The sequence below is a fragment of the Callospermophilus lateralis genome, chromosome 1, assembly GCF_048772815.1.
Source record: "Callospermophilus lateralis isolate mCalLat2 chromosome 1, mCalLat2.hap1, whole genome shotgun sequence".
Classification (NCBI taxonomy): Eukaryota; Metazoa; Chordata; class Mammalia; order Rodentia; family Sciuridae; genus Callospermophilus; species Callospermophilus lateralis.
The window spans coordinates 113,946,000-113,962,237 of NC_135305.1; the positions used below are offsets into that span (position 1 = coordinate 113,946,000).

The 16,238-nt window shown below is 49.9% G+C and overlaps 1 protein-coding gene across 2 annotated transcripts in view; it reads left to right on the forward strand.

The window, feature by feature from the left end:
• The first annotated feature begins 4,978 nt into the window (after window positions 1-4,978).
• The window catches only part of Sgsm1 (small G protein signaling modulator 1), a 75,502-nt gene continuing 64,242 nt past the window's right edge, over window positions 4,979-16,238 (forward strand). For both annotated transcript variants that reach the window (XM_076864942.2, XM_076864951.2), the window contains exons 1-2: window positions 4,979-5,040; window positions 5,124-5,167. In XM_076864942.2, the coding sequence (XP_076721057.2) occupies window positions 5,022-5,040; window positions 5,124-5,167 (63 nt within the window). In that variant the 5' untranslated portion in view covers window positions 4,979-5,021. The remainder of the gene's footprint in view (window positions 5,041-5,123; window positions 5,168-16,238) is intronic.

Below are 16,238 nucleotides of genomic sequence, written 5' to 3' on the forward strand. Positions count from 1 at the left end.
CCCTGCACTGAGTGCATGTTTGACTTTCAGTATTTTCTGATGAGTTTATTACAATGTAGCCCCATGTAAGCTGAGAAGCATAAGCCCAGGCAGGTTCCAGCGACAACCACAAGCAATAGTGTTGTATTGCAGAGAGAGCAGCAGCGGGATGTCAGTCATTTGGGATGGATAGAACTGTTATTCTAGTGTTTCTTTTTTTAAATATTTTTAGTTTTCGGCGGACACAACATCTTTATTTGTATGTGGTGCTGAGGATCCAACCCAGGCCGCACGCATGCCAGGTGAGCGCTCTACCGCTTGAGCCACATCCCCAGCCCAGTTCTACTGTTTCTTTCTGAACCATGTGACACTGAGGTGTCTCCCAAAAGAACAGACAGAGGGTACATCTCCACCTTACTGATTTAAGTCATGGCCTTCAGACTTGCTCAGACCAATAGAATATGGTGGAGGACTTGATATGAGCATGTGCCAGACCTGGCCTTCCATGCCACGCTCTTCCTTTTGTGGTTCTGTCATTTGCATGAGAAGAACATGGCTCTGTTGGATCCTGAAAGGAGACCCACAGCAGGGAATCTAAACCCAACTGAAAGCCTGGACCAAGGTTAGCCAAGACCAAGGGAAAGTCAAAACCCACCTGCAAAGTCAAGAATGCTTGTTCTTGTAGCCACTGAGATGAGGAGGTTGCTGGCTACCCCGTGGAACTGACAACGCACCCCTCTGGATTAGAGGGGACAAGGAGAAGTATGTTCCTGGATTGGACTGTCTGGCAGTTTTGTAAGAGTGGTGATTTGTTGTACAATGATACATGAAGCTGGCTTTCTAAATACCCATCAGGTCTCCTTGGTCACATCAGAATATACTAAGATGTTTATTCCCTACCTATTTTATAATTTCTGTGAGGAAAAAATAAAATCTTCATAATTGCTACCAAAAGAGAGGTGGGATGCAGTGCCTAGGAGCAGCTCTTTGAGTCATTACCTTGAGGATTTCCAACTCTCAGTTAGCTTGACTTCTCTCTCTTCCCATTTCTACCAGGGACATTTAAATTCAGAGAGCCACGTTGCCTGCCCCAGAAGGCTGCCGCTTGGTAAAGACTAATGTCGGTGTTCCTTTTAGTGTCTCCTGGGATTTCATCACACAAATACTTTTGGGCCATCATTTCTTCTTAAAGGGTAGGCTGATTGGCACCCCCCATAATAGCAGTTCTGTGTCACTCCTGACACCTATGGTTTAAACAGCTGTCCCACTCCAGGCTTGTGGTTAGGATAAAAATGTTACATAGTCATCCATGCATGCACTATAACAATATACTTTGGCCAATATCACTCCACAGTACCTTGGCCCTCCTACCCCTTGGTTCCTTTTCTCTACTGTTCTTTCTTTGATTTCCATGAGATCCACCCCACCTACCTTTCCCTTTTTCTTCTCTATCTCCCACATATGAGAGAAAACATACATCCCATATTTGTGCATCTAAGTTCTTTGGGGATGTTGATGTGTAGGTTTTTTCCTTGATGTGTCCTTATTTGGTTTTGGTATGTGTGCAATGCTGGCTTTATAAATTTTATAAATTTCATGGAGTAATTTGAGGAGTTTTGGCATCACTTCTTCTTTAAAGGTTTTTGGTGGACCTCAGCTGGTAGTCCATCCAGCCCTGAGTTTTTCTTTGTTAGAGACAATAATGAAAAGCCTTCCTTCTCATTGCATGTTATTGGTTTGTTTAGGTTTCCTTTTTCCTCTTGATACAGTTTTGGTAGATCCTATTTATCTAGATATGTATTCATTTCTTCCAGGTTTTCCAATGTATTAGAGTACAAGTTTTCAAAATAGTCTCTAATGATCTGCTGGATTTCTGTGATATCTATGGTGATTTTACCTTTTTAACCTCTAATTTTATAAACTTGGCTTTTCTCCCCTTTTCTCTTGGTTATGTTAGCATGGGGGCTTATCAACCTTGTTTACCTTTTCAAAAAACACTGTTTCATTGATCCTTTGTGTTGTTATTTTTTGTTGTCAAGTTCATTAATGTTGGCTCTGATCTTATTTCCTTCCTTCCTTCAGTGTTTGCTCCTCCACCATAGCCTGGCTTTTACACCATTTCCCATTTACACGGTGCACGATGTGGGCTTCCTCAGTAGAGGGCGCTGAAGGGACACTGCAGGAAGCAGAGGCCTCTTGTGGTTAAGCTACTGCACCATTGCTCTGTGATGCTGGTATGAGTCCATGTGAGGGCAGTGTGGATCAGGTGAGGGGATTCTCAGATCCTAAGGAAGGCTTTGGTCTCCAGGAAAATTTTCCAAATTCGTTCCAAGCTGATCTTATGTGATGGTGTACTCCTAGTGTATGGTCCAAATGTGGTGGGAGGCACTGGCTCTAAGTTCAGAACTTGGCAGTCCCTGGCCCCACTCATGCCCCACCTTCCTATGGTGGAAGAGCTGAAACACATCAGGTCTTTATCTTGGAGGAAAATTTCTAGAATATCAAGGAAGGACCAGCACAAGCCAGTTTTCAAGAGCCCCTGCTTGGCACGAAAGGAAAAGCATGGGTTGTGAAAAGTGGCTCCTAGAGTAAGGCGTAGGCATCCTTCTATTCTAAAGTACCCCAGTTGACTTAGGGGTGCAGCTAAGCAAGATCCACCACTGGAGCCTGAGGTCAGAATTTGAGCTGCTGCTTGCTTGCTGTATGCACTTGGAAAACCCCTTTCTTGGTTTTCTTCATCTATGACATAAGGACAAGTGGGAGTGGGCTCAATAGGGTCATGCAACCAAAGCCCAAAGACCTCAGCACAGTGCCCAGAACATACCAGGTCCTCAATCTATGGTAATTTTATACTTATTACCATTATTATTTGTGTTAGCTTTTTGGAGCTGTGACCAAAATACTTGACACAAACAACTTAGAGGAGGAAGGTTTTATTTTGTCTAATGATTTTCAGAGGATTCAGTTCATGGTCAGCCTGGTGGAAGGGAGAGGTGAAGCCAAGCTGGTCAACTCAAGGCAGCCAGGAAGCAAAGTGAGAGAAAGAGGAAGTGTCCAAGGACAGGATAAAGCCTTCCAGGGCAGGTAACCAGTAACCTACTTCCTCCAACTACATCCGTCTCCCAGCAGGGCATCCACTTATCAATGGATTAATCCATCAAGTGGTTTAAGTCAGTGGTGAGGTCAGAGTCCTCATGATCTGATCCCTGCCTAAGAGCCCTACCTCTGAACCTTGCTGCATTGGGGACCACCCTTTCCACACATGAGCTTGGGGGACACTGCAGGTCAGAACCATAGCATCATTTATTTTCTGCTGTCAAGCAAGCATCTCCCATTCTCCAGTCTCCTGTGGACTCAGCACTTCATCTCTGACAGTGGGGATCCCCTCTTCTAGCTTAATAGGCACGTGTCCCAAGTCAGAAAATGTGGATCTTAAAGAGACGGTGCTGTTTACCTGAATGGTAACACACAACTACACTGCCCTTGCCAGGTGAATATTCTCAAGGGTCCCCCCTTTCTGGCCTTTGGACCTATCTTGGTTTGATCCCATTTCCAAGATCTCTAGGCTCCCATGAATGCTGAAAGCAGCCTTCAGGCCCTAAGAGGATCTTGGCCACCAGCCCTGTTGTGCACATCCCACTCTGGTTCCCCTTGCTCATGCCACTCCAGGCCAGTGGGTCTACTCTCTCTTTGTCACACTCTTAGAGGGCACACTCATACCTCAGGGCCTTTGTGCTTGCTGTTTCTTTTACTCGAACTGCTCTACCTCTGGGCCCACCTCCATTGACCACCCTATTTCAGAATACAAACCCCATTTTTGCCCATTTTAAGAATGCAGTTTAGCATCTGCCACGTTTCAAGCATTATGTTAAGTCTTGATATAGAGTTCCTTAAAACTGTAGTTGTTAGGAAATAAGAATGACCTTTCTCCCGCCTCTCTTCCCAGCACCATTTCTTTTAATATTGTTTAATTATCAATGGATCTTTATTTTTATTTATTTATGTGTGGTGCTGAGAATCAAACCCAGTGTCTCACACATGCTAGACAAGTGCGCTACCACTGAGCCAGGACCCCAGCCCCCTAGCACCATTTTTGGCTTTTGCCACACTTTGACATTTTAGTGTTCATGAGGGTTCAAATACAAGATCTTTTTTTAATTAAAAGTTTATTTATTTTGGTTGTAGGTGGACACAATACCTTTATTTTTATGCTGAGGATGGAACCCAGTGCCTCACGCATGCTACGAAAGTGCTCCACCTCTGAGCCACAACCCCAGCCCACAAGATCTTCAAGTACAAGATCTTCCAGCTCCTTTTCAGAGCAGGCCTTGTTCACGTCGTGTTTACCCCTGAAGCTGGAGAACCAAGAACTTCCCGAGTCCACGGAGCAGACCCACCTGTGCAAATCACTCATGTTGGGGCTGTCCGTTAACTTCTGTACCATGTTCTGGTACAGATATTAATGCACATTTTTATATATGCACATTCCCAAATGCCCATGTTTGGAGCCAGGTTTCATTTGAAGGTCACCATAATTGTATTATATCTCCTGATTCAATGAAAGTTTTCTTTATATGTGTTAATAAAAAATGGAAAAAAATTTTTAGAAAAAAAAAAAGAGAGAGAATGCAGATACAGGCTCAGAAAATGGCAGTGGCAGCCCCACCATCTCTACACAACTTGCTCGCGTCCAGCATCCATCAGACATTCCTTGAAGGATGCTTGCCCTCCCGGTCTCATGCAGCAGGTGGACGGTGGCTTTGGGCGTGGGGCGGGCCGGGGCGGGCCAGGGCTGGTTGGCTCTGCGAACCCTCCTGCCTACCTCGGGGCCTTTCGGAGGGTGTGTTCCAGAGGGCGGGGCCGCAGCGCCATGACGTCACGACCTGGGCGGTCTTTGGCGTTCGCCCCGCCCCGCGCAGCTGCAGCAGCGCACCTAGCCGCGGAGCCGCTGCCGCCACCGCCGCCACCGCCGCCGCCACCGCCGCCTCTCCCGCCGCCGCCGCCTGCGACAGGACCTGAGCCGAGAGGACGCTGCGCGAGCCATGGCTGCGGCCCCCGCGGGTAAGGTGGGCGCAGGCGGGAGGGAGGACAGCCCCGGTCTCTCCCACCGCGTGCTCACCCGCGCCCTCCGGCTTGTCCCCCAGGGGCGGAGACCCGGCAGAAGCTGCTGCGCACCGTAAAGAAGGAGGTAGGTGCCTGGCGCCCCTGCGGGAGGGCGCAGCCGCCTGGGGAGTGGAGGGACAGCGGCTCCTGGAGGGATGCTCCTTGGTGGCGGTGGCCGCCAACGTTGGAGGAGGGCTCATTGGGGTGGCATCTACCGCCATAGGCCTGTAGGTGTGGCCTGTGAGTTTGGGGGTTGCAGGGCTGGAGGTGTGGGGGTACCTCTGGCGTGTTTGAGCTGTGTGTAGGGGTGGGTGCCATATCTTGAGGTGCCTGGCGAAACCCTGTCCTATGGAGGAACAGGTGTGTGGGTCTCAGTGAGGAGATCATATAGGAGAGACAAGCTCCCTGGGACAGGCAGGCCTGTTGGGGCAAGGGACCATAATAAATCGGCTGCCAAAAGGGGCCCAGCCTTCAGCAAAGGGGAGAGATTCAGTTTGGAAACAAAACAAACTGCACCCCCATGTTCCCAGTTTTTGGAGCCACTTCCAGGAGCTGGGGAGGCCCCTCCATGATGGTCCCAGGTCAGTGTCTGTGGACTGCTCCCTTGGCAGGCAGGGTCTCCTCATCCCTATCTCCTTACTGACAGACAGGCCTCAGTTCTCCCTCTGCCCTGGGCCAGTTAGCCAGCCACCTCCTGTATGTGCGTCTGTCTGAAGATGTCCAAGCGTATTTCTAGGCATTGTATGTATGTGTATCTGTGTGTGTGAGCTGTTTTTGTGAGTCTGTGTGATGCTAAGTATGAGTAAATAATAAGGATGTGATTGTGTATGTTTGTGTGGTGTGTGTATTGCCCTCCTCTTTTCACCACCTGTCCCCCATCACTTAGCCTGGCACCCCTTTGCAGCCATGTTTGCATCTTGTGAGGTGCCAGCTCAAGATCTTGCATGGCTGTAGACCTTGTGGGCCAGCCTGGTCCTTGTGTGTGCATTGGAGTGGGTGTACATGTAAGTGTGTGTTTATTAGGGGTGGCAGCACTGAGCACCACTGAGGAGCCCCTCCCCATGAGAAGGCAGGCAGCCCTCTACGGCAGCCTGGAGGCTGGGACCTGTTGCTGTCCCCAGCTTAGGGGTAGCATGGTTGTGCACACAAGCGCTGGGTGTGTATTTTTCTTTTTCTTTTTTTTTTTTTTTTAAGAATCAGCTCCAGGGCTGGTTGCACATTCTAGTGTTTTTGAATAAGGAAATGTGCAAGATATCTGGGATCCCTCAGAAAGCCCAGAGGTTTTCTGTTCAGTCCTGGTTTGTAAGGAAATGCCAGGTTGGTCCAATTGAGGAGGGCAGAATTGAAAAATGGCTCAGGTTCTGGTCCTAGATCTGTCACCAGCTCCCTCAGAACCCTGCCCAAGTCCCTTCCCTTCTCTAGGACTCTTTCTTGTAGGCAGAAGGAGGCATTTGTCCTGATGTCCCAGCCTAATCCTTGTCAGTGTAGCATGGTTTAGAGGGCAGGTTGTGGAGCATGCATTGCCCAAGTGGCCAGAGATCTGGGCTTCTGTCCTGGGGTCATACAGGTTTGGAGTTGGAATGAGCCTTCTGTGTGGCTATAGGCTGAGGCCAGCTCCTGCTCAAAGGGACCGCTCCTCACCCTGCTTGGTGCCTGGGAGGGCAGGGGCCTAAACTCGCTAGGTTGTCCAGATCTGTTGAACTCCAGATCTGGAATCACAGTTGCAAATTGGTGGTGCTTTCTAAATTCTGCATTGCTGGGGACCCTCATTCTAGAAATAAGGGTTTCCATTTACCAGTGGACAGTATGTGCCATGCTCTGAGTATACCATAGGCTAATGAAGTAGGTAGGTTGAGTCCACTTCACACACAATCAACTGAGCCTCGAAGGGAGGAATGACTTGCCCAAGAGCATCCAGCGAAGAAGGGGCAGATTCAGGACTTACCACCGAGATATGTCTGACATCAGAGCCAAGCTCTTACCCACCCCCCATACCATAAATGCTTCCATCGACACCTACATGGTACCACAACCTTGGAATATGAGGGGGACATAGTTTGCAATGTATAAATGGGAATCCTGTGACCTGGAGAGAGTAAGCCATGTTTCAAGGACACAGATCCAGTGAAGGGGAACTGGTTCAAATTTGCTGTCTTTGAGCTCTCTTTAGAGTATTGGTTCCCCTAAGAGATTGGTAAAATAAATAAATAAGTAAGAATGAATGAATCTGTGTCCCCAAAGCAAACCTCCTCCATTCTTTCCTTCCATTGCTCACCTCCTTGGCAAGGAACATTTCTTCCAGTGTCAGAGAGCCAGTCTTTAGTGGGTTGGACGTCAAAGCTCTTGTTTAGAAATCTGAGTGCCAAATCATCTTTCCTCTCCCTCTTGGGTTCAGAGGAGCCATGTCGTTGACTGTTACAGCCTCACCCTTCTTTTTGGAAGGTGTGTCTTATCAGCTTCCCTAGATAAGCTGGGTGGCTTGCAAGCTTGGGCTGAGCCTCTGCAGCCACTAAGGGCCTGGCACAGTCTATGAGGCTGGAAAATCTGTTCAGTGCTGACCTGAGAAACCATCAGGACCCAGGACCAATGAAACTGGTCAAGAAGGTACATTGGGCTCAACCAGAACTGGGTTCAAGTCCTGGAGGCTTTTTAAATGTATTTTTTTTTTTAATGAGGATTGTGTGTCCAACATGAGCTTGGTTTCATAAACATAGCAGTGAAGCAGACAGACTCAGTCCCTGCCCTCCTGGGGCTGGCATTCTCCTGGAAGAGACAGACCCTGGAAGATTCCAAGAATAATTATGAGGATCATTACAGAAGGCACTGGACACCAACAAAGCTTCAGATTGGGCAGGGGGGGGCGGGTGCAGATAGCGGTGTAGCTTAGAGGTAGAGCACTTGCCTGGCATGCAGGAGACCCTGGGTTCTATCACCAACATAGAGAGAGAGAGAGAGAGAGAGATATGACCAGGGCATCAGGGACGGCTTCCCTGAGGATGTGATGTACAAGAAGATACATGAAAGCTGAGTAGGCCTTTTAGGTGGAGGTGTGAAGTAGCTGGAGGAGAGGGAAATCCATTCCACACAGGGAACTGTAGGTGCCGGAGGCTTTGTTGCTGGATGGTGCATGGTGAATTTGAAGGAAGCAAAGTAGCTGGAGCAGAGAGGAAGGAGAACTGTGTAGGCTGCAGAGGAAACAGGGTGTGTGGTCTTAGTCTAAGAGCAAAGGGGAAAGAATGGGGGGGATTCTGGGATTATGGAGGGAAGGAAGGGGGGCTGAGATTGGTGGCTCCTTAGTTGGACCATCTTAGATAAGCACCTATCTCTATCTTCAGTGTCAGAGTTTGGGTTTATTCACAGTGGGAATGAAAATTACTCACCTGGCAGGATCAACCAGGTGAAAACACCCACAGTGTTCACCTGAGCTTCTCCAGGGCAGGGTTATCGCTTGTCTCTCTTCCCCATGTACCACCAAGGCAAAGCTGGAGACAGGTGGCCTCAGCATGATTTCCCCTGATTAAGTCCCACCAGCTCTGTCATGGCTCCTACCTGGCTAGCTTGTCTCCCTGACACCCCTTAATTTTGTTTTGTTTCCCAGAGTGAGCAGGGACTGGCTTCCCGTTGCCTCGACAACTGCCATTAAAGGAAGCAGCCATGTGATGCCAGTTGATAACGGAAGCCAAGTGACTAACTGCCTTGTTTTCCTGCCTCTGGCTGGGCTGGGAGGCCTCTTAATTGGAAAGGAGAAGGCAGGGGCTTGTGGGTGGCAGATGAGAGCCAGGGAGGAGGCAGGGAGATGAGGCAGGGCCTACAGGGGAAGGTGCTTTTACATCTGTGAACTGGGGCTGTTGGGAGGCATGTCACTGCAGAGCCATCTGCATAGCTGCCCAGCGGAGTGTGTTTGGGGAAGCCATCCTCCCAGCCCAGGATGAGGGGCTGGAGGCAGGCCAGGAAGGCTGGGGGTACTTGCTGTTTCCAGGGGAACTCCATGGTTTGACTCCAACCCAGTCTTTCTTCATGAACCAGGGCAGTAGCTTTGTCCTTCCCGCAAAGTTGGGTCACCAGATAATATACAGGTGGCCCATTAAATTTGAATTTCAGAAAAAACAGTGAATATGTTTTTAGTATGTGTGCTAAATATGGTGACCCTACCCCAGGGCACTTTTGGCAATGTCTGAAGCATTTTGGTTGTCACAGCTGGGACTTCCCCACAGCATCCAGCAGGAAGAGGCCAGGCATGGAGGTCACAACATCCTGCACTACACAAGACTCTTCCCACCCCAACCACGTCATCCACAGGGAGGATCCAGCCCACAATGGTCATACTGTCCCTTTTCCAAAATGCTGGGCACCAGACATGGTTTTGATTTTTTTTCGGGGGGGAGATTTTGGAATATTTGCATATACAAAATGAGGTAACTTAGGGACGGGACCCATTTCTACACATGAAATTCATTTATGTGAATGAAAAGCCATTTATGCTGAAGGTAACTTTACACAGGACTCTTAGTGAACCTGCATTTTGCTGTGAACTGTCACATGAGGTCAGGTGTGGAATTTTCCACTTGTGGCATCACATTCACATCAGAAAAGTTCAGGTTTGGGACTCTTGGATTAGAAATACTCAAACTGTACTGAAATCTGGGAAAGCTGCTGTCACCTGATGCTGATGGACCCCACACCACCACGTCCCTTCTAGCTAGTCTGATGTGCACGTCCTCTTCTTGAGTAACTCATTCTCAATTCTTTTAAATTGTTTCCTATGCATTTTGGGGGTTCAGAGAAAAAGTGGGATCTGTGATTGCCTAGCTGTGTTGTCTGGGACAGACTTCCTGAGCCTGCCTCAGTATTTCACCTGTAAAGTGGCTCGAGCCACCAGCAAGGCCAAACTCTGTGCTAATATTTTTTTAATATTTATTGTTTAGTTGTAGTTGGACACAATACCTTTACTTTTATTTATTTATTTTTATGTGGTGCTGAGGATCGAACCCAGGGCCTCGCATGTGCTAGGTGAGCACTCTACTGCTGAGCCACAAGCCCAGCTAACTGTGTGCTAATACTAGCATTGCCTAATTCCTCCCAGCTCATGGGAGGGTTACAGGGTGCTGGGCACCAAGCCAAGAAGATCCCAAGCCAGATCTCCTTCACTCCCCACCACAGCCCCACGAGGAGAACCCTCATCTCCTTTACTAGATATGTGAGGAGCCAGAGGGACAGAGGTGTGAAGCAGCCTGCTTTGAGGTCACACGGCCAGTATGGAGCAGTTAGGATTCAAGCACCATTTTCACAGGCTCTTGTGACCCTGGCAAGAGAGGGCAGCTAGAGGGAGCTTTGAACTTCAGCCAAGACCCCAGGAACATTTCTTGAGAACAGGTATGTGCAGAGGAAGGAGATGAGGCAGGAGGCTGCTTCCTCCCAGTCTGCGCAGGGCTGGATGAGCCAGGCAGAGCTATAGGAGATGGAAGAGCAAGAGAGGGTTTGCTTAGAGTTCTCCTCCAGGATGTCTCAGCTGACAGCAAGAAGGAGGGTGGACATTGTCTGCTGGATCATAAAAGAAAACTCCCTTCTTTCCCCTCTCCCTCCTTGCCCTCCTTCCATAAATATTTATTGAGCATCTACTGTGTCCCAGGCCCTGTTCCAGAAGATGCAGATTGAGCACTTATTCACATGCTTTCATTGAATGTACAATCCAGCCTGGGAACATGTAGATAAATAATACATATCAAAGGTGATATATAGGAAAAGTGATATATATGATAAAAGTGCCATAGGAAATATAAAGGCTGGAAGAGAGGGAAGGGGCTCAGCAGAAGTGGTGGTCAGCTTGGCCTCTCTGAGGGATAATGTTTGAGCAGAGCGTTGAAGGAAGGGAGGACATACACTTCTGCAGGAAGGGTGTTCCTGGCAGAATTATCAACACCTGCAAAGACCTTGAGCTGGGAAGACAGAGTAGCAAGGTGGCCAATGAACCCAGAGCAGAGTGAAGGACAATGAGGTCAGAGAAAGAACAGGGTCCACCATGCAGAGCCTCTTGGCTGCTGAAGTCTTTGGTCCTCACTCTGGGTAACATGAGAGCCCTGGGGGAGTTTGGACCAGAGGAGGAACATGCAAGTACCAGTGGGAGGAAGCACGGTCCCCAGGGTGTCAGGCCAGAGAGGAAATTTCTGCCTGTTCTTTGCAGAATTTTGACTCTGGGCTGTGAACCGCAGGCCCAGCCTTTATTCCCTTCCACGCAGAGGAGGCGCTGCAGAAGGTTTGGCCTTTGGATGGGTCCAGAACGTCCAAGGTGGACATTTCTGGGTCCCTGAGTCCTGTTGGATTGACTTAAATGAGCCTGTGTGTGCAGGCTCACGGGGGCAGGAATTCTCATGAGCAATGCAGTCTTGTCCACATAATGCATTTTGAGGCTGTTTCAGGCCTCTGGCAGCGCAGCTCCTGGGAGTTTCAGATAGTCCTGGGCACCTGTGGCAGACTTGGTGCTCTGGTTCTCAGTGGCGAGGGTGGCAAGAAGGGCCTGACTGTCTTGCTTCCTTGTGTCTCCTGTGCCGTTGGGTGTTGGGTGTCCCTGCAGCAGCCTTATGGGGTGCTGTAGGAGCTGGGGGGGAGCATTTTATCATAGGTTAGCAAGTACTAAAGGGCAGTTTTGTCACCTCTCAGGCCTTCAGTTGCTAAGGGTGCAGAACCCTGATGTGGCAGGACATGGACTGAATCCTTGTTCCTAGGCCTGTGTTCCTAACAACTGTGTGACTCCTAGGAGATCCCTGCTCACAGCCCCTTGTTCCTGCTTTCTAAGCAGAGTAAGGGTTCTAGAGCTGCAGGAGTCTGAGAATCTCAGCTCATCTGATTGGCCAGCGCCACCCTCTGTGACCAGGCCCTGCCTGTTTCCTCTACTTGGAATTTGCCAAGTCTGCATTTAAGATGTAACAAAACATAGTAGCTGATAAGGCCTTGGGAGTCCTGCTCCCCTCCAGGAAACCCAGGGCTCAGCTAAAAATATTTTAAGAGAATAAAGGCTTAAAAAACAAACAAAGAAAAAACATCAGAAACAGAGATTGTGGACAGTCTCATTTAACTACCCCCATGCTCTATGCAGTGAATAAAACACTTTCTCTTGGGGATTAGGAAATTGGGGCACAGAGATGACAGGTGACTTTCCAAAGGTCCCAGAGATGGTGAGTGGTTCACCCAGGGGTCTGGCTGCAAACGCTGCTTTCCATTGATCTGCAGCTGGAACCAACATCCCATAGGTGGTTGTGACCTATGCTGGGAGATGGTAAAGGGCCAGACTTTGGAATCAGACAGTCCTGGGTTCAAACTGTGGTTCTGCCCACTTAGTAGCACCTGAACCTCTGGGATGACAGGCTCTTTCCCCTTATGCAGCAGTGTTGCTGACCTGTGCTAGTGGCACCATCTGTATGCAGGAAGGTGTGCTTGGCTCACTCCAGTGGGAGCAAGGTGGACTCAGCTGCAGGGGGTCAGTTTCTGCCCTGTGCTCACAGATGACTTTGCAGATGCTCTCAGAGCATGAGCTTGATCACCTGGGTAAGCCCTTGGTAGGGGTGCTGCAGGCCCCAGAGCTGAGCTCTATGTTGAATGCAAGGGGTATTTCTTGATGTCCAAAGGGACAAGCCCTTTGGTGGGAGCCTCCTGGCCCTGCCGTGGAGTTGTCCTGAGCCCCTGGATGAGGGGAGAGGTGGCGTGTTGCCAGGGGAGCCCTGCCACGAGCAGTGGGTGAACATGAGGAAGCTGGTCGTTCTGGGATGTCTGGAGCCAGAGCCTGGGATGTGCTGGCTAGTGTCTGGGAGTGGGGGGAGATGGCGTGGAGATGGGGATCATAGTCACAGCTCCAGTCTCCATGGGTGACTGTCTGTGCATGGGGTGGGGGTCAGCCTTATAGACTGTTAGCCATGATGCCCCCAGGTGAGCACCAGGGGAGCCTCCTTGGAGGGCTGTCTGAAGGACTGGACAGGACAACAAGTGGAGACATGGATGCAGGAGCCTCATCCCCAGGCCCTGAACACCCTCCTGGTTCTTGGCAAGATGACCGGTCCTCACACTGTTGGGACAATTCCCGACACCTGTTGATAGCAAGACAGTGAACCATTAACCAGAGCCGGGCTGGAGCTAGCACAGAGGCCTTTGCTTCTCCTTACGCTCCAACACCCACCTTGAGGGAAGGTTCAGGGGGGAGGAGCTGGAAGGAGGACTTTTGTTGCACGCTGACGACCCAGGCCACTGCTTTGTCCTTTTCATCCCCATGTCCCCTCCCTGCTGTCGCCTGTTCTGGGGCTGCAGGATGCCCTCCAGCCCTGGCTTGGCTGTCATCACCTGTGCTGTGTGGAGTGGCAGGAAGGGTGGAGGGCGGGCAGTCCCCCTGCAATGAATATGGTCACTCACCAGCATCCTCCAAGCTCCTGCAATCCTCGGGGAGCTGGGGAGACCACAGTGAAGACAGAGAAGGCCCCTGTCCTCCTGGAGCCCACGGTCTAGAAGGAGGGACTGAGAGAGGACAAGCAAACTGATCAAGAAATAGGATGAATTCAGAAATGGTTGAGGAACCAGAAAGTGGGGAGAGAGGGTCAGGGTGTTCCTGGGTGGCAGTCAGAATGGGCTTCTCAGAGGAGGTATCATGGGAGCTGAGAGCTTATTGATGGACAGGAGCTGCTGGGCCAAGAAGTGGGAAGGGCAGTGCAAAGGTGCTCAGGCAGCAAGCAGCTGGCAGACTTTGGGGAAAGTAAGGGGGCAGGAGTGAGGTGCAGGGAGGTAGAGACAGGTCAAGAACAGACAGAGAGATGGGCCCTCCTGACCCTGCGTCTTCCCCCATGGCCTCCTGGGGAGGTGGCAGGGAAGCTTCTGAGCTGTTACCATCAGGCACCATCTCTGCAAGGACCCCAAAGCCCCTTGCAAGCCATGCTGTGCTGAGCTGTGGAGAGGCAGGTTTGGAAATAGGCACTAGATCTGTTCTCCCTGAGCTCTGGATGCCTGCCCTCAGCATCCCCCACCCCCGTGCAGACAAAGCACACTTCCTCCTCTTTTTCCTCCTTCTTTTTCTTTTCTTTCTTTGGTCCTGGGGATTGAATCCAGGGGTGCTGAACTACTGAGCCACATCCCCCAGATTATTTTTTTCTTTATTTTATTTACAGACCAGGTCTCGTGAGTTACTTAGGGCTTCACTAAGTTGCTGAGGCTAGCTTTGAACTCTTGGTCCTCCTGCCTCAGACACCCAGCCACTAGGATTGTAGGCATGGGCCACCCTGCCTGGCTCTCTTTTTCTTTTTTAATGGACAATTTTGTAGAGCAGTTTTTGGTTGACAGCAGAATGGAGGGGAAGGTACAGGGATTTCCCCAGTGTCCCCCTCTGTACACGTGCACAGTCTCCTCTGCCGTCAGTGCCCACCAGAGAGGCACATTTGTTACAATTCAGGAACACACGTCATTGTCACTTGGAGGCTGTGGCTTACCTCAGTCTTCACTCTTGCTGATGTGCATTCTGTGGGCTTGGGCGGTTGTATACTGACCTGTATCACATTATACCATTGTATAATGACCTAGCACGGCATTTCCACTGCCCATATGCCCTGATGCTCCCCCTGCTCATCTTATCCCCTTCCAGTCCCTGGTGACCCCTGATCTCTGCCCTGTCTCTTTAGCCTTCTCCTTTCCCGAATGCCATCCAGTTGGATCATGTCATCTGCAGCCTTTGCAGATCAGCCTCTTTGCTTAGTAATAAGCATTGAAAGGTGGAGATTTGTCTTTGTTAGGACTGTGCTCTTTGGAGGTCTTGTTTGGGGCTGGAGAGAGGTGGGAAGTGCCAGGTGTGCTGGGAGAGCTTGACTGTGAAAACTGTTGGCCTAGGGCAGAAGTGGCAGGTGCTGCTGGGCTGTGGCTCTGGGAGCAGGGAATTGGCCATGACCATGACGTTCAGCTGCAGTGAGCTGAGGGAGCAGGTGCACTGGCCACCTAGACAGAGCAACCTGGGGCTCCAATGGATGCAAAGTGCAGTCTCCTCACAGGCCCAGTGGGTCTTGCCTCCCCAGGTCAGCAGCCTCTTAGGGAACTTGGGAATGGTAACAGCGACACCTAGGTTGCATAGTTGCTGGGAATTTTTGGACTTGCATGGGAAGCACCCACTCCTGTGAAGCACCCATAGGGATCTATTGAATGAGTAATAAGTGCATCTACTGTGTCTCAGGCTTGGTGTGGGACAGATAAGCCAGGGTTTGAATTCCCACCCTGGCATTTCACGCTGAGTATTCTGTGGCAAGTCATTTCATCTGACCATGACTCAGATTCCTCATCTATAAAAAGGGGGTGTACCCATCTCATTGAGTTACCATGAAGAGTTGAAGAAATTATGTCCCTGAGCATGGGCCAGAAACAGTGAGCACTGTAGAGGTCGGTGCTGGGTGGTGCTATTAAAACAAGTGTACGGACATTTAACTATGCAGCAGCTATTGCCTTCGATGCTTAAAAGGTCCTGTGATCTCTCCTATCCTGGGAGGTAGGTTCCAGGACCCCTGCAGTGCCCAAATCCTTGGATGCTCAAGTCCCTTACATAAAAGGGCAGAGTATTTACATATAACCTAGGCCTGACCCAAATCTCCCTAGGTATCTTACAGGACCTTATAATACCTAATGCAATGCAAGTGCTATATGAACAATTGTTATGCTCTGTTATTTAGGGAATAAGTTGAGAAAAATAACAACTTTTAAAAATATTTTCAATACCAGTTTGTTGAATCTGCAGATATAGAACAGTTGGATACGGAGGGTCAGCTGATCCTCTTATGCCTGTGACACAGAAACTAATATCGCCCATTTCACTGGTGGCAAAGGTGAGGCCAAGGGAAAGGACATGAGTTATGGGTTAGCCGAGGCCATGCCTGCAAGAGCTGGGGTTGGAATTCTGGAAGTCTGGTTCCAGAGCCTGGTGTGCGTAACCATGCACTGGAGGCCTGTCAATAGGGGTTTGGAAGGGGGGAGCATCAACTTGAGGTGGGGGCCTCGGAGAAGAATGAGGAGGTGGTTGTGGCTCAGGAATTCATCCAGAGCTGGGGACAGATTGGAGTGGGAGGAGGTCAAGTGGAGGGACTGTATGAGGAAGCGGGAATCCTGTGGGTCAGGCAGAAGGAAGGACACCTGAGAGCAGCTCAGGG